Source organism: Puntigrus tetrazona, chromosome 21 (genome assembly GCF_018831695.1).
Source record: "Puntigrus tetrazona isolate hp1 chromosome 21, ASM1883169v1, whole genome shotgun sequence".
In the NCBI taxonomy this organism is placed as follows: domain Eukaryota; kingdom Metazoa; phylum Chordata; class Actinopteri; order Cypriniformes; family Cyprinidae; genus Puntigrus; species Puntigrus tetrazona.
Window position 1 is genome coordinate 16,549,464 of NC_056719.1, and position 21,587 is coordinate 16,571,050.

Consider the following 21,587-nt stretch of genomic DNA (forward strand, 5'->3'; position numbering starts at 1 on the left):
CTAACATGTAAATCTGAGCTGTTTCAACTAAAAGAAACTTGCACCGACTGATCTTAAAACACGTCAGTGTCTTTGTTTTGTCGTAAGGTAATGCTTTTTTTCCTAAGCCAAGATTTTAAAAATGACTTAACTGTCGTAACCGCACCGTGGCCTAATCCTGGTTTAGGCTAAGCGCATTTTTCAAGAGTATGTCGTTCGCAACAAACTCGTTCAGTACATGAAATTGAATTGCCTGGATTTTTTGTACATGCAAAATACGCTAACTGCTTCTGTTTCAGTACCTGTGGACTCGATCGTGGGTTCTGGGTCCTCTATTTCCATTCTGCCCAAATTTGCGTATGTGACATAACTTAAAGAACATTTCTGCCTTCTTCTGTCAAATTGATGACTTTGATCCAGTACCAGTGCTTGGATGATTACCTGCCACCAAGAATGATGTGAACTACAGAACTAGAGCGCTTACTTTCTCCTTACATGAAGAAAGCCGCCGTGACTTGACTGCGTTTATAATCGATGAAAGCCCGTTTAGGTTTTGCAGCGTTCCTTTTGGACTAGCTTCGGCACCTTCTACATTCCAGAAAATGTTATCAACTGTCGGATATTGCAAAAATGTGATGACTGCATTCTCAACAGAGTTGTTCAACTCTTACTTCAACTGAATGCTCCGAAATGCCAATTCATTAGTTTCTGCACAAGGTGTTCATCATGCACCAGTTCCTACAGATGCTTCATTTCTTTCTTGGATTAATATCATGGCACAGCAAGTTTATTCCGAATGTTGCCGCTGTGTTGCATTGCGTGGAAAGGACTTGAGTTGGTCGGAAGTGGCTCAGAAATGTTTCAACACTGTGAAAGAGTCGCTGCTTAAAAGTTCTGCTTTGGCTCTATTTGATTCTAATTTGCCCAGTTTGTACAAACATTCTAAAAAACAGAATAGTTGCAGAATAGGTTTGGTTTTCTTGTACTAATAATAATAATAATAGCACAGAGTAAATAAAATCCATATAACTATAGAGGAAAGAGAAAGTATTGTTTTTAAATGTTTCCATATGGGCATAATAGTTTGTAATGGATGGGTCAATAGCGTGATTATAAATGTAAGTGCAAAAAGGTATTACACAGATGTAAGGTATATTTAAATAATAAGTGCAATGTAACATGTATGTACACAATAAGTGCATTGCACCAAATTATTAATTTAAATGTAAGTACATAGTATTCAAGGCCATCTAAAATAAAGTGGGACCGGCAATTTTGGTTAAATGTTAAATGTTTGGTTAAATACTTTGTTGGTTAAAAAAATATTCCAACTCCTCCCATTCAACACCGCCATCTAGTGGTTAAAAATTACATTTAGCCCCTACAGTGTGTGTATATATATATATGGCCTGGAACTGTTGTAAGTGCATCTCACTCACTATTTTCATTTAAAACATCTCAATCGAACAATTGCAGACTTAAGTTCTTTTTCAATAGACTTCTAGCCTGTGGCCCCTACCTGTGGAGGTCACCCTTGTGCTCCTGACCAGTATCTTCACTTAATCATGTGCACTACAAAAGCACCCACCTCAGTCAACGAAGTGGACTCTCCTACAGTACTCTCAGTAGTATTCCTACACTTACCAGTGTGACTTACCTCCTGCGTTCCTCCTGGTTCTCTGCGTGTCTCCTAGGAGTCATCAAGCCTTCTGGTATCCTCGTGTATTATCTCAAGCTGAGGTGTGTGCTCATACGGACATTCCTGTAAGGTCTGCATTCTGTCGGTCTGCAAGAACTTTTCTTGGAGAGCCACAGAGGCTCCATAAAGGTTTTGGCAATCAAGATGGTAATTGCATGCAGACATAAAGTTGGCAAACTTCATAGTGAGCAAAGAGACCCTGTAAGCCAAGCTGACCGACTTTGGGAGAAAGTCTGCCTACTCAACATTGAATATGAGACCCTGAGCGCGGGGTAAAGAACAAGTACCATGAAAAGTCTGCAACGCTGTGTGGTCGTTTTCCATCGAGCGAGAACTTACACGAAACCAAACTAAACCTTCGGTCAGAGCCTGGAGAGCCTGGCTCTTCATCACAAAAAAAAAGAAATTTGAATCAAGTCATAATACAAACTTTCTCCCAGATCAAATCTCGCAAAGGAAAAGTTCAGATGTAAAGGCTTCGGGTCGTAATCAGTTATTGATTCTGTGTTTCTGCATGTATTCGCGTCCTGCAGCATAAACCCACGCAGCGGCTCGGTCCGGTTTCACGTAATGAGAACGAGATCAGCCACATTTGCTTTTATAATGCAGTGTTAAGATACTTCACCACGATTAGCTTCGGGTCGTGAAAGATCAGCCAGTTTTTACATGTGTTTTTGCATGGGAGGAAAGTGCATAGTCAAGTGTCATTTATTTAATGTTTTGCACTCTGTTTTGTTTCAGCTCGGGAAGTAAAGGAGCTCCAACCCCAGACATGTTCCTAGTCTCCTGTCAGCTTTGCAGGCTAAGATTTTCCATTCCTCTGTGAAGCTTCTGCTTCTAGCGCACGGTTGCATCTCGCACTATGGCTTGAAGCAGCACTTCAGTCCGAGAGGTCCTGTGTCGTGTGCACTGCTCACGAGAGGTTCCTGCCATGGCCAGATTAAAGGCATGTAATAATGGCGCCTCCGTCTCTTATGGTGCTTCAGAACTACTTGATCTCTCAGAAGCTTGTTCTGAACAATGAGGTCTCTGCAGAGTTTATGGCTCGGTCCAGTCTTAGATGTTATTGTCATTGCTGTTATGGCTTCATCTCTCTTGGCTGTCCCAAACCCTGTGTGAAACACAAACATATAAATACAATATGGCGTACTAAATAACGTTTCTGTCTGATTTTGGTGTTTTTATGACATGGCTAGTCATTTTTTTGATAGACGGTGTATTAGTGTAACGGTTGAGATCAGTGCTTCCCCACACACTAAACACAAGCTCTCCATAAACAGCATTTCCTGTTTGGAGAGCCATTGAAGATACACACATTTAACCATCTCAATGAAAAAGCCAGCTGAAGAAAAACTGAATGAACTTCGTTCTTTAGATGGACTATTTTTTATTATGTATAAAGATCCAAAAAAAAGATCAGATTTAACTTTCGGTGACATTTGTGACCCTGGACCACGAAGCCGGTCATAATGGTCACATATTTTTAAATTGAGATTTAATACATCGCCTGAAAGCTGAATAAATAAGCTTTCCATTGATGAATTAAGTTCGTAGCAAGGTATATTACTAATCAACTAATCAATTTTGGCATAAACGAATCAATCATTTTAACCCATACAATGTATTTTTGGCAATTGCTACAAATAAATTGTGCTCCAAGAGTTATTTTGTCCGAAAAGTTACATTAGGTCAAAAGAGGAAAACATTTTCAATCACTTTAACTCTTAAACAAACAATTTTCAAAATCCAGTATACTAAAAAGAAGAAAGACATATAATGATTATATTACACATATACTACTACATTATAATGAGAGCATCTTCTCACTGGCCGTCCTGCTCCTCATCCTCATCCTCATCTGCTTCCTTCCTATGGTAAATAGAAGGTCCCTAGACATAAAAAAAAAGACTTTTTTTTAGATGATGATTTCTTCGTGGTACTATTGAGTTTGTGTAGACTAACAGTATTAAATCAAGTGAAGTAAAAAAAAAAGTAATGCTGAACCTTTGCAAACATTTGTGGCTCACTTTACCTGCTCAGATCTTTAAATAATGTTGTTGCATTGCATGTTCTTACATATAAAGCCGTGACTGACCATTTCAGTGCTCTCGATCAGCCTGTAAAGGTAATTGGTTTGTTTCCGAAATAACTGCTGATTCTTCTCCAGAGCTTCCAGGATTTTCAAACAGTGTTCCGTACGAATGTTCTTCCTATAAACAACACACCAATATAATTCTAACATAATGCCTTTGCTGCACTTAATAGTAAATGATGTTAAGTGGTCTGGTTAATGTAATTACTCAAGTATCTTTAGATGAATCGCTGCTGGGTTGCCATGTGTGACAATATGCGAAACCAGAATAAACAAGCTTTCCACTGATGTATGGTTTGTTAGGATAGGACAATGTTTGGCCGAGATACGACTATTTGAAAATCTGGAATCTGACGGCGGCAAAAAAAAGAGTTGTCCTTAGCCATGCATATAACTAATCAAACATTAAGTTTTAATATATTAAGGGTAGGTAATTTACATAATATCTTCATGGAACATTATCTTGGCATGAACAAAAAATCAATAATTCGGACCCATACAATGTATTTTAGCCTTAAGCCAGACTTAAGCCTGGTTTTTGCTCCAAGGTCACATATCGGAACCAAATATCCAATAAATAAAGAAGAACCTGTATCTGAACCTTACCCTTCGAACAAATAGTTTTCTGAGATGGCAACTTCGGTCATCTGGTCGTCAGTCGGCTCACTCCTGATTTGCTCTAAAAAAATGACTAAAATAAACATCTACAAACCAATTGTATATATTTTATTGGAAGTTTAATCTATTAAACACAATCCATGTAATACTATTAAATATGAAATGTGAGTATAATGTGCGTTCCTTTATTCATTTGTAGGGTTTGCTTTGTTCTATGGAGAGCTTGGTTGACCGGCCCTTTAAGAGACTATTAACCACGACTACAACATTCGAATGTGGCATTTAAATATCTACAAATGTATCAAACGTTTTGGATTTGGATTTGCTCCCCTGTTGGCGTAATCACTGGTTCAAAACAAGCGATTTGCACAGTTTCGTAAAACTCAGGTAGCAGCGTTCGTAAAGCGTTCATCACAACTAGGCGTGGACTTATTCTTCATGCAATGATATGTATGCATTTAGCGGATGCTCCTATCCAAAGCAACCCAGACTACATCCGATCAATGCATGCGTGCTGTATACCTACATGAGGTGTCCGGTGAACGACAAAGCTCTCACCTGTCCTCTCGATGGGCTGTTCCTCAACCATGTTCTGAACGTGAACAGCAAGGGGGAACACTGTCACTGAAAACCTTCATGTAGGATAAGAATTGCGTTTATAATGGTGTTTTTATCAATGCCTTCTTACCTTTCTGTTGCTGAGGACGGTGTCCACCGTCACTGCATAGATCAGACTTTTTTTGTAGAGACAACGGGTAATGCAATTAGTGAGAATGTTGTCTTACGAAATACAGGTTGACTTGACTTGCCTTAAAAAGATGTAGTATTCGATCAAAATGTACCAGACGATGAAGATGATAACATCAGGAGCACCTGTTAACATACGTGAGAACTGTCTTTAAAAAAAGTCTTTATTTTACAGCTTAAGTTGTGAACGAACTTTGAGATGGGCTTGACGAAACCTAGATCGAAAGTTTGAAGTGGGTGTAAAAGCTGGAAGTTTAAAGTTTAGATACATCGATTTTGAACTTGAATAACATGTTGCTAGCATGTTGCTAACATGATTATCACGTTCCTAATGTGTTTTAGCATGTTGTTCATATGCTGCTAACATGTTTCAAGCACGATTACCATGGTTGAAAATGTTTCTAGCATGATTACCATGTTTTAGCATATTAAAGATGTTTTAGCACGTAGATAGCATGTTTCCAGCAATATGTTGTTAATGTTTTTAACTTGATTACCATATGATTATCATGTTCCTAGCATATTCCTAACAAGTTGCTAACGTTGCTAGCACGTTTTAACATGTTGTTGACATGTTGCTAGCATGTTTTAACATGTTGTTAATGGTGGAATTACGTTTTAACATGTTGTTAATGTTGCTAGCATGTTTTAACATGTTGTTAATGTTGGTAGCACGTTTTAACATGTTGTTAATGTTGGTAGCACGTTTTAACATGTTGTTGACATGTTGCTAGCATGTTTTAACATGTTAATGTTGCTAGCATGTTTTAACATGTCGTTAATGTTGCTAGCATGTTTTAACATGTTGTTAATGTTGCTAGCATGTTTTAACATGTTGTTAATGTTGCTAGCACGTTTTAACATGTTGTTGACATGTTGCTAGCATGTTTTAACATGTTGTTAATGGTGGAATTACGTTTTAACATGTTGTTAATGTTGCTAGCATGTTTTAACATGTTGTTAATGTTGGTAGCACGTTTTAACATGTTGTTAATGTTGGTAGCACGTTTTAACATGTTGGTTGACATGTTGCTAGCATGTTTTAACATGTTAGCATGTTGCTACATGTTGCTAGCATGTTTTAACATGTCGTTAATGTTGCTAGCATGTTTTAACATGTTGTTAATGTTGCTAGCATGTTTTAACATGTTGTTAATGTTGCTAGCATGTTTTAACATGTTGTTAATGTTGGTAGCACGTTTTAACATGTTGTTAATGTTGCTAGTACGTTTTAACATGTTGTTGACATGTTGCTAGCATGTTGTTTACATGTTTACATGCTTCTAGATGTTTACATGTTGTTAACATCTTTCTATCATGATTACCATATTCCTAGCATGTTTTAGCATTTTGCCATCATTTGAAGCATTGCTAGCACAAATTATTTAGTTTGCTGCTGGCATGCCTTAACATTTTGTCACAGGATAGCCGTTAAACTTAAACTCTTACTGTACAAAAGCTTTTACCCCCTCAATAAAAGTCGACGGGGCTTTTCATAGTTTTTGTTAGATGTAGCTACCCGAGTCAACCGGTCAGAAGGTCTGACCCAAGTTTGGTGCTTTTAGCTTCAAAACTCTAGGAGCAGACACAGTCCAAATGTAGTTTTAGAATTAGAAGAGGACAAAGAAAAAGCAGCAGAAATGCAAAAATATAAGCCTGTAGCATACCATTGTTTCGACTGGTGTAATAGATGCTAATCCAATCATCAAGTGTCAACAGCTGGAGGAGCGTAGACATGGTATTGAGCATGGAACCGAACCGCTGTGGGTCGGACTTGCTCCAGTTTTGTCGGAAAAGAATGGAAAACATCACGAAAATGCAAAACATGAGCACAATGATGATTCCATTCATCTTCAAAGACTTTCCTATTACTTTCATGATGACCTTGGGACCGCTGAAAAACCTGAGATGAAGACACGGCTTACTTAGGTAGTTCAAACTTCAGCTTGTGCATCTGTTGTTCACGTCTGAAACACTCACTGCAGGGTGCGTAAGATCCTGAACGCCCGACATACTTTGAACATTTTAAGGATGTGGAAAAATGTGGTGAAATGCTTATTATCGTATTGTTGGCTGTCCAAAAAAAGGTCTACCAGCCCTACCGAAGTGACAGAGAAATCTAGAGAAACAAACAACAAAAGAACATGTTATGTTAGTTTCTAATAAGTCTACAGTTAGACGCCGTGGGTAAGTAACCAGGTGAATAACAACGTGCAGTAACCGGTAGAAATGTTCAAGCTACAAACCAGTGTGTTCATATTTTAAATAATACATTAAAATAACATTATAAGACACAGCCAAAAATATCTGGATGCGGATGACGGCAGAAGTAGACAAACAGAATTTAAAAATGGCCACGCCTATTTTTACATCAAGAATAAAAATCAAAAAATCATTTGCATCATTATTTATTTTACTAGACAAGAGGACAAAACACCATTTAAATAATCAAATATTAAGACGCATCATGAATTGTGTGTTTTCTTACCCCAGTGACAATAACATTACATATAGAAATAACAGAATTATGCTTAAAATAAGAGTAAGAAATAAAAGACAACAGATGTGTCAGCTCACCCAGGATGTTCCAGAGGTTTTTTAAGTATTTTAAGCCAAAACCTGTGAGCTTTAACACACACTCCATTGTATAAAAAGCCAGGAAGACTGCCTCCAGTGCTTCATAAACCCAAGCTAAGAAATAACAGGAAACAGCATATGTTAGTACTGACGAGAACAGCTTAACATTTGTGAAAATACTGTACACAGGTGTTGTCACTTCTATACCGGGAAGTCAACGAATGCAGCGGTGATATTAAACGAGCATAGTTATTTTTATGTTGTGTTTACCGATACCGAAAAATGTGATGTTTACCTGGTATGAGTCCTTCAAACGTCATGGACACTTGTGTCACGGTGTTCATCAGGAGCACAAGCAGCATGATACTGTCGTAGAGCTCAGTGAAGCGACGGAGGTCCTCCCGCAGAAGAAGAGTCCTGTCCAGCAACGCTCTCCACATCTCCTCAAAAACACACACAACTTACTGCGGGTTCAAGCAGGCCTGCTTTCCCCAGAAGCGTCGTGAACGCGGGAAAACCGTGAAAAACGCGGCCGCTATTCAAAGACTGCTTTTCGAGTCCATAATTATACTGCCATGTGTGATACAACGCCTAACCTTACTATATTGCTGACATAATGGCGATTTCGCTCGGATTTTACTTACAATACAATTCATCTTTCGTTCCATGTTTTTAACGGTGTTTGTTCAACAGTCGGTGTCGTTTTATCGCGTCGCGTCGCTTGCTTCCTTTCTTTTGCTGTTGCTCGCGTTATGAAAAAATAAAAATGCTAGTACAAGTATCTGAGTACTAGTATGGTCATTTAACAAACAGCTGTCTAGCAGATTTCAGGGAAACATTAGCGTCGTTGTAGCTACGTTCAATGGTTGCCATAGTTACCGATCAAATATTAAATATATGAAAAAACGTTTAAAAATATAGGCTTTGCGATAAATAAAAATTATATGAGTGACTGTATTTATTACATTTGTGTTATATTTGTATTTGTATTATATAAGAAAATAACAATCATATTTTTTTTTCATTAATTTTAAAGCGTATGAATGATTGAACCTTTCTCTGTGGACACACTGTGGACAGCAAGAGTCACAGATTTGGTATAATGATGAGGAAAATTAATTTGAATGGGATAACTGTGTTGAAAAATTGTATTTTTATAAGTAATAATAATATCCTATAATTTGCTGCATTATAATCCTATTCTACTGAAAGCCCAGGGAATAATGATGCGGTGGCCAGAGGGGCAAACATGTATCAACGGAAAAAAAAAGGTCTGCCAATATTTATGGCTTATTTACTTACTTACATTAAATTACCAGAATTAACTGTAATCAGGCCAGAAACTAAACTTGAAAGTGGGTCAAACCCCTCTTCAACCACAAACATCACGCAGGAAATAAAAGTACTTCAGATCGTTTGTTATGAGAGAAGCATTTACTTATATATATTATTTAAAAATGTCGATTTTTGTCTTCGTGTGCAGGTAACACATCACTTTCCGTTATGGATACTGCAGGCTTGCAAAATTATTCTCAAACAAAGACTGAAGAGAAAATAATGACAGCTTTAAAGCTGTTTATATTGCATCGATTGTAGCCAAAAGGCTGCATAAATGCTTTAAGCATCTTTTTCTGAGGTCATAAATCTCCTGTTTACCTTGTGCCACAAATGACACACTATCACTAGTTGTTTGAGCTCGTGGGCCTCTCTCATTGAAAGGTGCCATTGAGGTTGCCTGTGTTCTCGGGAAGTGAAGAAACACAGCAGCGTAACCACAAACACCAACTGCTTCTTAGTAAGAGCCGGCGATGAGAAAAGCGCTCTGAATTGCTCGTCATGGAAAATCCATACAGAATGCTTCTATTGCCTTGATGGGTAAAAATGAATTGCGCAGACATGTACATTTTTTCATGCAGCGTCAGTTTTTTTGTCAGATTTATTATGCAGTATACATGTGGAAATTCTGCACTTTATATTTTGTGCATAGCGCTTTCAATGTCAAAAGAACCCTGTCATTCGTCTCTTACTTCACAACATTTCAGGCAAGAGTTTGCAGATTTGTCGCCTTATATATACACACTGAACAAAATATTAAGACCAGGGGCAACATAACAGGTATTCAGCGTTTCTGTCTTTGAGTGAGGATTGTTGAAGCGCTCAAGCAAGTGCTTGTGTCATGCCACAAGATATACACAAGATATACACTTTCAGTCGTTTCTTATGCGCATACCTTTAGATGAAGTCATATTCTGAATAAGGTTAAATGTAAACACACAGCTGGAGAAATACAGATGTTAAATATGAGCACGCGTGTACTTATATCACCTGCACAATAACACATTCGCTGTTTCTCAAAAGAGGAATTAAACAAGTCAAATGTAATTTAGTTTGAGATGCGCCCTCTACTGCATACAGAAATTAATTGACATTTCCTGCAGCCTGAGGCCTATTCAGTTCACTTTTATTGTGAAGGAGCTTTTAATCATATTATATTATCTTTATATTAAACACAGTCAAGCGCGTCCTGTCCAGGTGTAAAAAGCAACGCATAACTTTCCACAAAAAATAACTTTTTAAATTAAATTAAAAAGTAACTCACTGGCGACTATGACTAGATGAGCTTGTTTAGTGAAGTTTACTCGACAATGTAAGTACCGTTTAGACACTTGTTAGTAACAAATTATATATTTAAAAGGGAAAATGATGCTTTTTCTGAAACGGAAACGTATAAGGTCCGGTCAGTAGGTGGCGGTAAAGCGGACGAGACGGGTTGTGGCCGGTAAACAACAACGCCAGAAGAAGAAGAAGACTTCCGGTCGTGAAGGTGACAGTAATGGCGGCGGCGGTGGTTCGTGGAATCGGCTCAAATCTGTCCAAAAACCTGCGGGAGGTCCGCCTGCATTTATGTCAGATATCAGCGGCCAGTCAGGGAACCAGGTGCGGTGCTGACGGACAGGAGGAGAGTGTCCTGTGGAGGCTGTGTGTCGCTCGCAGTGATGTTTATGTGCGATAGAAATACTGACTGAAAACCTGTGAGCGACTGGCTTTTAGTTCGCCTTCGTTGGTTTCCTGCTCGCTGGTTAATTTAGGGGACTGGTTCGTGCCCGGAGGCTGTTTATAGTTAATGATGATAATCATACATTGCAGTCATTATTCTTGTATAATCAGGTGTACGTTGCTAAAACGTCGCGAAGATCAGCTATAGCATAAAATGCAAAAAAAAAAAGTGAAAAATCGGTACATAAATAATGATTGGGTATTTGAATATTTAATGATTAATAGATACTGTACAGTAAAACCATTATTTATATTAAATATTAACATTTAAAATACGTTCATAGTCATATATATATATATATATATATATATATATATATATATATATATATATATATGTATGTATACATAATTGACTGTGATGGAAAGCTGCATATTCAGTGTAATTTTCTGGTTTGGTGTTGGACTATTTTGGTGCTTATTTATTATTTATGAATGCTTCTTGTTATTATTAATAACAGTTTTACTTAAGTTTTCTTTTTTTAATATTTCCATGAAAACTTTGATACATTTTTACCATTCTCTGATTAATCAAAAGATTAACGAACCGCATTTATTTGAAACGGGAATATTTAGTTACTTTTCAAAGCTCTTTTTTTATTATTAGTTCAATGCATTGCTTCCACAAAACAAAAACGTTTTCAACATGGACCGTAATAAGTGTTTTTGAGCACCAAATCAAAATATTAGAAATGATTAAATCGATAAATGGATTTTGTGACCCGACGACCATAATAATTTTTATTTTTTAGTTGGAATTAATACCATGTTTTAAGGTCTTTGCGCACAGTCTGACATTTTCGCAAAAAATTTATAAAATCATGTTAAATATTCCCGAAACCAAAAAGCATTTTTATATATAAAGGAATGCAAATTTAAAGAAACAAAAAATATACACAAATACAAAAATGTCTTATTTGTTCTTATTTTAGGGATTTTATTGAGCAGCATTATGTGACAATAAAGAAGGCAAACCCGGAGTTCCCCATCCTGATCCGAGAGTGCTCCGGAGTTCAGCCCGTGCTCTGGGCACGATATGGTAGGAAGAAAACTCCCGAATGCTCCCGAAAACTAAAGCACATTCATTCAAGTGACCACATAAGCATAGTGATGCATCTCTCTGTCTCAGGTTTTGGCAAAGAACGCAGCGTTTCTCTGGACAACATGAACGCCGACCAAGTGGCCAAAGCTCTGGAATCTGTAGTGAATGCAAAGCCCTGAGTAAATGTCCTGATGTAATATAATGTAAATGTTATTTGTGTCCAAAACTGAAAATAAATGTGTGTTCAAAAGGTGTGAGGAATGAGTATTCATTGCTTATGCTAGGCTGGCACTAAGTATACAGCAGCGCCACCAAATGCATACTTAGGGTCCCGGACATGTTGGGTGTTAACAATAATTCAGAATCTAATTGGCAAAAATTCATTACTTGTACTGTACCAGGTTTAATGCGACTCCTTTCCCAAATACACGGTAAAAAAATGGCACGTACCTTTAACATGGCATTTACAGCATGAATTATTATTAACATATTTAATGCAGTGTGGTGTATGCTTTATTTACACAATAAATTTTTAATATGCATAGCTATATCGTGACGCAAGCCAATGATTTTGGTTCAGAGGCGCATAGCTTGCTTAATTTAATACTTTTCCAATTCCACATGAAATGCTGTAGTCAAATTGCTCAAAGATTGGTATATTGATAATATATTTGGATCTGTACGCTTATCTGTGAGGTTTCAAGGGCAAAAGAAATATAGATTGGGGAACACTGGTTAAGACGATACTATTTTCTAAAAACAAAGAAGTGCTACACTTTACATGATGAGGTACAGTTGCAAAAGAATAGTTAGGAAAAAATCTGTTTTGATGCAAAAGTAGAGCATGGCTTTGAGCAGATGTGTTCTGGGTGGCCTTTTGAAAATTGTGTGTTATCTATCTAATGCTGAATTATTGTGGAATGGATAATTGTATGCAACTTAGCCGTCACAAGCCTTACGCCAGATCTTTGGTAGGCTAATACTTAAAATGAGTGTTGCATGTCACATGTAATCACACGGTAATAACAGAAAATATTGCAAAATTGCATGCAATCAAACCTACTCCAATAGCAAGCATGTTGTTAATCAGCACTTAATGGAAGTCAGTGGCTACGGCCAACTGTTAGCTACGAACGTACTTTGAAAAGCCGATATCTTTTGTGCTCAATAAAAAACTGAAGGTTTTGAACTACTAGCGAGCACAGCCTTAAATATAAAGGTGACTCACCATCCTTTAGAAGAACGTTTTTGTCCAATCGGAGCTATTAGCCTCTCTATTAGCAATCTTTCTGTTTCACAAAATGTTCTTTGTTGTGAAAGAAAGTTCTTCCGGTGACAAAAAGGTAAAAACTCGATTTAACTCTTAAAAGAACCTTTAAACGGTTCTTTTAACATGGCATGGCTGTGAAGAACCTTTTAAGCACCTTTAAGAGGTCCTGGAGGGCCGTTGAGTTTTGCTCCAGACTTGATCAAACTGACCTTCTTGTAGCTTGCAAGCAATCAGGAACAGCACGATTAGCTTGTTTGATTAGGGTTGAGAAAGCCAAGTGTAGGCTAAACCACGTCAGCATAGTGATTTTGAGTGAACTATGTCTTTAAAAGGCGAATATGTGTGTGTGTGTGTGTGTGTGTGTGTGTGTGTGTGTGTGTGTGTGTGTAGTCTCCATACAAGTTTATTAGTCCTATAAAGGGGAAAAAAATGCATGAAACGATTAAATCACAGGAGGACAACGTCTCGAGTCTCAAGGGGGCTTTAAGAGATTCAGTTCGTTCCTACCGCCTTCGTCATGATGGGGTTGGACTGTGTCGAAAAAAAAAGGAGGGGCTGGTTTTAATATCATAGAAAAGTCTACTTTGCGTGCTCTTTGTCAGTCCAAGACGCGTTGAATCTCAGCGCAGCCCTTCGTGGCACGGAATGCACGGATTTCTGCTTCACGCCATTTCTGTTGATGACATGCTCGCCTCTGCACAGATGAGACGCGTTTGTCGGTCAGCGGGTCGACTGGGTTCTGGAGACGTTTGGTGAAGTCCTCCCAGAAGCCCTCAAACGCCACGTCGCGCCGAAGAAGCACGAACGCGCGAGGACCGCGCTCTTCCCGAAGCTTCCCAGAGTCGCGCCTCCTCCCGAAGTGCATGGCATCGCTCGTGCTCCTCGGACTCTTCATCACCCTCGGTCTGGAGGCTTCTGCGTCGTGCGGTGGCTCGGGGTCGAGCAGCCAAGGCGCCGAGGGCTTTCGGTTTCAACGAGCCGGAGCCAGAGCCAGACGGCCTCCGCACATCATCTTCATACTGACCGACGACCAGGGTTTCGATGACATCGGGTATCACAGCAGAGACGTCCGCAGCCCGACGCTGGACAAGCTGGCCTCAGAGGGAGTGCGCCTGGAGAACTACTATGTCCAGCCGCTGTGCACTCCGTCCCGCAGCCAGCTCATCACAGGCAGGTCATTCACCTCCTCGCCCTATTTACAGCATTCAGAGTGACAGATGTCAATCATGAGTAGCTTTCCATAAGCTGGGATGAATAGTTGGCTCATATGTAGATGGTGTGTGTAATTGTGTCACCTCAAACAACATATTTGGATGGTCAACTTTAAAGAAAAAGTCACGCAAAAATGAAAATTCGCTTAATTTTGCTCGCCCTCGGGTCATTCGAGGTGCAGGCGAAGAGTTTGTTTCTTGCATTGCATTGCATGCTCACCTGTGGATGCTTTGCGGTGAATGGGTGCCGTCCGAAAAAACATCACACCGCTCTACTCCATCGGTTAACATCTCCAGTAGCCAGAAGCTGCATGTTTGTAAGAAGCTGAAACATAATGATGAACTTAATAAGCCATGGCTTATGGGTCGTCTATAGCAACGCTTCCTCTAGTGAAAGAAACTGTCTTTTATTGTCGATTTGCTTCAAAGTCCACCACATATTTCTTAAGAACAGTTATGGCTTGTAAATAGTGCATATTTCTCTTTTGATTGAGAGGAGACGCATTTTTCACTTGAGAAAGTAATAACATGGATTAGAGGGCTCATATTTTAGTCAGAAGCAACAATATTTGTATCAGTTCTTTGGACTTTAAATCCCACCCATTAGATCCACTGTTGAGCAAGTGATGAAGAGTCTTAAGCAAATTTGTATTTTTGGATAAACTATTCATTTAAGGCCTTTTATAAGCAGAATTCAAACCTTTCAGAGACAATATTACATAACATAGTGGCTATAGTTGCACTGCAACTATATTTGTCCAGTGGTCTGTTAAGTCTTGTTCACGTATGTGCGTGCTTTGTTTTAAAGCTTTTTTATGCTGTATGTTCATTGAAAACCTATAGCGCTTTGCGGTTTTCATGATAAACAAGTAACAGTCATTTTTGCATATCATCAACATATTGATAAAATTTATTGAATAATGAAGTAAATATAATTCCTTATCTTACCTTTGTGTAAAAAAAAAACCCCAAAACATTGCTGGTTATTTCTGCTGTCTCGGACTGCCTCTAAATGCACCTTTAAAAGAATGGACCAATCAGAAGAACCCGGAGGCGGGGCATGCATCGCAAGCTTTGAAGTTTGCATGGCAACTGTTTTAATTTAATTGCAGCAAGACAAAGCATTCTGCTTTTTTTAAACGTTCCTGAGCGTTGCGTCTTGCATTTTAGATGAAAATACGCATTCTGTACGAACAACCCCTCAGATTGGGACGTTTATTCAGAAAGTAAACAGGCCATAAACAAGACCTTATTGTAACCCCTCTGTATCCAAGCACTGGGAATTAATTTCTTCTTTCTTTAGATATCAAATTCACACTGGCCTCCAGCACTCCATCATCAGGCCGCGTCAGCCCAGCTGCCTCCCTCTGGATGTGGTCACGCTCCCTCAACGCTTGCAGGAAGCCGGTTACTCCACTCACATGGTGGGGAAGTGGCATTTGGGCTTCTACCGGAAAGACTGTTTGCCCACTCGTCGCGGCTTTCACACCTACTTCGGTTCGTTGACCGGCAGCGTGGACTATTATACATACGGCTCATGCGACGGCAAGTCATTGTGTGGCTATGACCTCCACGAAGGTGAGTCAGTGGCATGGGGCAAAGGGGGGAAGTACTCAACTCACCTCTACACCCAGAGAGTGCGCAAAATCTTAGCAGCGCACGACTCAACCAGTCAGCCTCTTTTTATCTTCCTTTCCCTTCAGGCGGTGCACACACCTCTAAAGCCACCCAAAGAATACATCTATCCGTACCGCCGCATGGGCAACGTTCCCCGCAGGAAATACGCGGCCATGGTTTCTATCGTTGACGAGGCGGTCCGGAACATAACTTACGCGCTGCGCAAGTATGGCTTCTACCGTAATAGCGTCGTCATCTTCTCCACTGACAACGGAGCCCAGCCACTAACAGGGGGAAGTAACTGGCCCTTAAGAGGGTGCAAGGGAACATACTGGGAAGGTGGCATTAGAGGAGTGGGTTTTGTGCACAGTCCCTTAATACGCCAGCGAAGACGGGTCAGCAGAGCCCTTATACACATCACTGACTGGTACCCGACCCTAGTTGGACTCGCTGGGGGCAATGTGTCGCAGCATCAGGGCTTAGACGGGTTCGATGTCTGGCCTAGCATCAGCGAAGGAAAGGAATCCCCCAGACTGGAAATTCTCCACAACATCGACCCTCTTCATCGGCGCAGTCGGGGGTCCTTCAAGGACGGATATGGATTGTGGGACACCTCCGTGCAGGCGGCCATTAGAGCGGGCGACTGGAAGCTCTTGACGGGTGACCCTGGTCACGGGGATTGGGTGCCGCCTCAGGTGCTCACGAACTTCCCGAGCAGCTGGTGGCACCTGGAGCGACAGGTTGAGAAAAAAAGGAAATCGGTTTGGCTCTTCAACGTGACGGGAGACCCCTGCGAACGGCACGACCTGGCGGCGCGCAGGCCCGACGTCGTCAAGGAGCTGCTGGCGCGGCTAGCCGTTTACAATCGCACGGCCCTACCGGTCCGATACCCGCCAGACGATGCCCGTGCTAACCCCAGTCTGAATGGAGGCGCGTGGAGGCCTTGGGTGGGCGACGACGAACGGGACGAAAACTGGGATGGAATTTATTACAAGAGAGGGAAGAATCGCAAAAGGAAGAAATGCAGGGTCTGCAAACTGCAGTCGTTCTTCAAGAAGTTCAATTTAAAGATCACGTCAAAACAAATATAGGAGTCTTCTGCTTCCAATAATAAAGTCGACTGCTGACGGTCCTCTAAAATACGTTGCGACAACCAATCAATGCCTTGTTTTAAAGCTGAAATCTGTAGTTACATAGATTACCTCTACATACGAATATCTCTGTTTATGCGAGCTCGCAAAACCTGCATGTATAAGAATAATACTACAATCGAGAAAGGTTACTGTTTTTCTAATTGTACTGTTTTCACGAGGTCAACTTATTGCAATGTTGCAACATTTGGTGGAATTATTAACTGTGAAACAATATCACGGCAATGGCTTGAACACTCACAGACCTCTGTGGTGTCGGACCGTGAGCCAGGAGACCACGAAGAGACTACATTTCGACACTTTAATACAAGTACAAGCTGTTTGTTATGGCAGACTTGATATTTCTTACACGGCGTGAAGGCAATCCCCTGTTGCACACGGCATCGCTGGATGGATGATGAGGTCTCGGGGTCAGGCCCGATAGCATTTAGTGACCTCCTTCTTGAACCGTGTGACTTGAAACCCCTCCGAAGGGTGCGATGGACAAGAGAGTGGTTTTGGGGGGAAATAAATGTGCAAGTGTGTTTTCATATTTCAGTTGGTTTACATTTAAATATATAATTTTCAGACAGAGCGACGTATCTCAGACGGCATCATGGGTATTCAGTGCTTCTCAAAACTAGAGAGTGGTACTGCCCCCTTGTGAAAAAACATGTGTATCTTTGCATGCCTTTAAAAAACAAGATTGCAAATTACACTTTCTTTTGCTTTCAGACACTTTTTTACAGTTAAATCGAAATGCGTTATAGTTTACATTACATTATACTTTTATATCAGAGCCAATAGATGAAATTAAGGCTCCACTTAAGTAGGAGTTCGGTAGGGCTGCATACTTTCATAATGACTTTTCTAAGCACAATATGTAGGTTTACTAGTATTTCAGTGTTCTAATCAATGCGCTTCATTTCTACAACTTAAAATTGTTAACTAAATATCGTAATTGCATAACGAAATTGCAATGCAGCAAATGTATTCATTTTAAATGTAATACCAAGTACCACAACAGAAAAAATATTACCGAGCGGCTTACTTTGTACATGCTTTAGTGCTTAAAAAGAAGTGTGGCCTAATTGAAGCACAGTATTTCAAACATTACGACGAAATGATTTTGAGTATGCCTTAATACAGTAAAAATGTATCATTTCCTGTGATTGCAAAGTGTGCTGCAAATACATTACACGTGTGCATTCGGTATATTAAAATGCACGTTTTTTTTCCAAGTGTGTTCTTTCTTTATGACTTTGCGAACATTTCAGTGATGAAGTCATTCGTGCTTCGCCTGCGGTTGGCCACACAAAACAATAAGAACAAACTGTAGGCCTATAGCATGCCTCCTCTTGCTCCTGCTTCTCACAGCATCCATGACACAAACTCTTATTTCTGCTCACCATTGACTTTCATTATATTTCCCTATGGAAGTCAATGGCAACAATTGTTTGGTTACCAACATTGTGTGTGTGTGTGTGTGTGTGTGTGTGAGAGAGAGTGTGTGCAAGTGTGTTTGTGTGTGTGTGTGTGTGTGTGTGTGTGAGAGAGTGTGTGTTTGTGTGTGTGAGAGAGTGTGTGTTGTGTGTGTGTGTGTGTGTGAGAGTGTGTGTGTGTGTGAGAATGTGTGTTTGTGTGTGTTTGTGTGTGTGTGTGAGTGTGTGTGTGTGAGAGAGTGTGTTTGTGTGTGTGTGTGTGAGAGAGTGTGTGTGTGAGAGTGTGTTTGTGTGAGAGTGTGTGTGTGTGAGAATGTATGTGTGTGTGTGTGTGTGTGTGTGTGTGTGTGTGTTTGTGTGTGTGTGTGCGCGTGTGAGAGAGTGTGTGTGTGTGTGTGTGAGTGTGTGTGTAAAGGGCTATGGAAATTGTTTATACATTTGTATATTATGTTCCCAAACTAAATGCAAACCAATTTTATTTATCAGCCATAGCCTAAAATATGTAGGTTATTTAAACCAACTTATTATGCATTTATTTTGACCTGACTAAAATAATAAATTTGAAGTAAATTGATAAAGCCACAGAGGAGGAATAAAGCCCATAATAACCCCCAGAGCAGCAGGTGTGGGTGTGATTCCTCGCTTGTCCTGCAGGTGACTGCACGAGACTGTCTGAAAACTGAATTTCTACAGTACTTCCCGCGAGCGCAGTGAGCCTGCTGTATGTTTTGCGCAAAACAAAACCTTGCATATTATATAGCCAAAAATAAAATACGAATGCATCACGCTCCTCGATGCATAAGCGCTTTTTAATAAAATAACTACATTAGATTAGAAATACTATTTCATCATTGTAGCTATTTTATAAAAAAAATAAGTCACAGCAGTTATTATCCGCTTATGTCTGTTGTCCTCTATCCAGGCTAAATAAAGCAAGTGCAATATAAGCATTTCGTTTTTAAAAGCTTTTATTAATTTCCTACAGAAATAACTGCTGGTAAGGAAAAAATCAGGTGTGGTGCTTATATCATTTTCCCCCAATTTCACCTCGTATAAATATTCTTTTCAATGGTCGAATGAATAAAGTGAAATATTTTGTAGGCACGTGGAAAATTAATTTGATACTTTTGCACTGTGTTAATAAGGAGCTCTCTGCGTTATGATTCGTTACACTCAATGCTCACGCGCGTATAACTATATATATATGGTCTTGTAACTCAAAAACTGAACGCGATGGGCAGGATTGGGGTTTTAGGGGTAGATGCGTATCACATGCACGCGAAATCTGCGTATTATATGCGCGCCGGAGTTTGTTTGCGCGCTATTTTTGCGCATTTCCACGAGACCGCGCGCTCGTGCTCCTTTCCGTCCAAACACTTTGTGGTTATTTTAAGCAAGACAAGTGAGAAAAATGCCTAAATTTCAAAACAAGTATTTTAATTAACATAAAATATAGGGCCTATTCATTTGATATTAATATAAATAAAATGCGATTTGGATATTAACAATCACCTGAGAGTTGATGAATATACTCTCTCTCTCTCTCTTTCTCTTTTCCGAAAGCTCTTCCCATTTCAATCCCAAGGAAGTCACACTTGGACGTGAAATGTGACCCCACACATCTAAATCCTCTCAGGTCGCTTTGAAACCCTTTTCTGTTATTCTGTTCCCTCCGAGTCTTTTACGCTGGATCAGAGAAACGTGTTTATTTTCTGGCGCGCCTAATGGACTGGAAAGCGATACGACACGACCTTAAGAGTTGAAATAGCCTAAAAAAGCTGTTTAAAGAGCCTAACGTTAATTACGACGTGGGTCAGTAAATGCTGAATACAATAAAAATAGGATGTAAACCACTTATAATGTAAGAAAGTACATTCCACGTCGTTATCTTATCGATAGGCGACCGTTTTCTAGACGAACGGCGAAATAAAAGCTACTACGATTATAAATGTATTAGCCCACAAACACACACTCGTTGCTCTTTACAACATGAACACAATCATAAATACTATTGAACAGCAGCACATATAATCTAGATGAGCCCGAGACCTTGCATGCGTCTCATTTTAGACCACTTTTTTTTTTTCTTCTTTTCTCAAATTTTATGGCCGTGTGTTTGAGATGTTTTCATACCATAAAAGCTGATATGACATCCTGAAATAATTTGGTATATTAGTTTTATCTCTGTCCAATTTCGTCTTGAAAACTGTCTAAAAAAGTCCATATATTTCGTGCATATATATATATATATATATATATATATATATATATATATATATATATATATATATATATATATATATATATATATATATATGTGTGTGTGTGTGTGTGTGTGTGTGTGTATACAGCAGTTCAAAAAATATATAGGCCACAACAACTACATTTATGTTTTATAGCATTCATTGTATTATTAATATATGAAATGCATGCAATCTGTCTAACGTGTCGTATCGTTATGAACTGATAATCGAATGCCGCGTGCTTATAACACCATGTATATAGTCTGCAATAATTTAGTTTTGTTACATTAATGCCAAAACTGTTAGTTTTGTCACCGTGTCATACAAATAAAGCGACACCCTGTCACGCACGGTGTTTTAGTCGCGTCCTATTTTACAGTTCACGTCGTTAAATCATAAAATGATATCCAAATGCTTTTTGTTATTATTTTTTTATTCAAAATTAAATTAAAAAAGGCAAAAGGGAAGGCGGCCTAAAAATTACAGTTGGCCATAATTAGCCTTTTTTTTATTTTAAATGCAAGAATAGCACTAAACTACGCGTCACAAACACCAGTCTACATTTACAGTAACTCGAAGTTGAAATAAAATCGAATCAAATATGAATGTGCGCGCGCGATGAATTTGGGAAAATTCGTTTCCGGTTGACATTTCTAGGCTATTTCTAAAAAAAAAAAAAATCTAATTTACCTTAAAAACGATTCCTCGTTAAATAGGCCCACAATTAGCTTATTCATATTTTATCCGCAATTAATGAGCAGAATCTTTTCTGCGAATGTAGTTATAGCCTACGTGTCGTTTTTTTTTTTTTTTTTTTTTAAATGTCATGTCACTTTTGCGCTTTTCGGAGCGCCTGCAGGTTC

At 39.3% G+C, this 21,587-nt stretch overlaps 2 protein-coding genes and 1 long non-coding RNA gene across 3 annotated transcripts; 2 read left to right on the plus strand and 1 right to left on the minus strand.

The window, feature by feature from the left end:
- Window positions 1-4,375: 4,375 nt before the first annotated feature.
- On the minus strand, window positions 4,376-5,192 carry LOC122326074. Its single transcript, XR_006247421.1, has 3 exons — window positions 5,077-5,192; window positions 4,947-4,980; window positions 4,376-4,449 (listed from the first exon to the last, which is right to left on the minus strand). It is a non-coding gene; the product is annotated as an uncharacterized LOC122326074 (long non-coding RNA).
- Window positions 5,193-10,494: 5,302 nt separating this feature from the next.
- ndufa2 (NADH:ubiquinone oxidoreductase subunit A2) lies at window positions 10,495-12,065 on the plus strand. The gene is made up of 3 exons (XM_043222144.1): window positions 10,495-10,649; window positions 11,702-11,808; window positions 11,899-12,065. Exons 1-3 carry the CDS (start codon window positions 10,546-10,548, stop codon window positions 11,988-11,990), a joined length of 303 nt encoding a protein of 100 aa, XP_043078079.1. The 5' UTR covers window positions 10,495-10,545; the 3' UTR covers window positions 11,991-12,065.
- A 150-nt stretch (window positions 12,066-12,215) lies between these two features.
- Window positions 12,216-18,257, plus strand: arsib (arylsulfatase family, member Ib). The gene is made up of 2 exons (XM_043222143.1): window positions 12,216-14,255; window positions 15,596-18,257. The coding sequence occupies exons 1-2, from the start codon at window positions 13,945-13,947 to the stop codon at window positions 16,998-17,000; spliced, it is 1,716 nt and encodes a 571-aa protein (XP_043078078.1). The 5' UTR covers window positions 12,216-13,944; the 3' UTR covers window positions 17,001-18,257.
- The last annotated feature ends 3,330 nt before the right edge of the window (window positions 18,258-21,587 follow it).

Coding starts and splice junctions, on each gene's coding strand:
- ndufa2 (XM_043222144.1), top strand. CDS start 10,546: ATGGCGGCGGCGGTGGTTCGTGGAATCGGCTCAAATCTGTCCAAAAAC. Junction 10,650..11,701: donor GCGGCCAGTCAGGGAACCAG/GTGCGGTGCTGA, acceptor TTCTTATTTTAG/GGATTTTATTGAGCAGCATT. Junction 11,809..11,898: donor CGTGCTCTGGGCACGATATG/GTAGGAAGAAAA, acceptor TCTCTGTCTCAG/GTTTTGGCAAAGAACGCAGC.
- arsib (XM_043222143.1), top strand. CDS start 13,945: ATGGCATCGCTCGTGCTCCTCGGACTCTTCATCACCCTCGGTCTGGAG. Junction 14,256..15,595: donor AGCCAGCTCATCACAGGCAG/GTCATTCACCTC, acceptor TTCTTTCTTTAG/ATATCAAATTCACACTGGCC.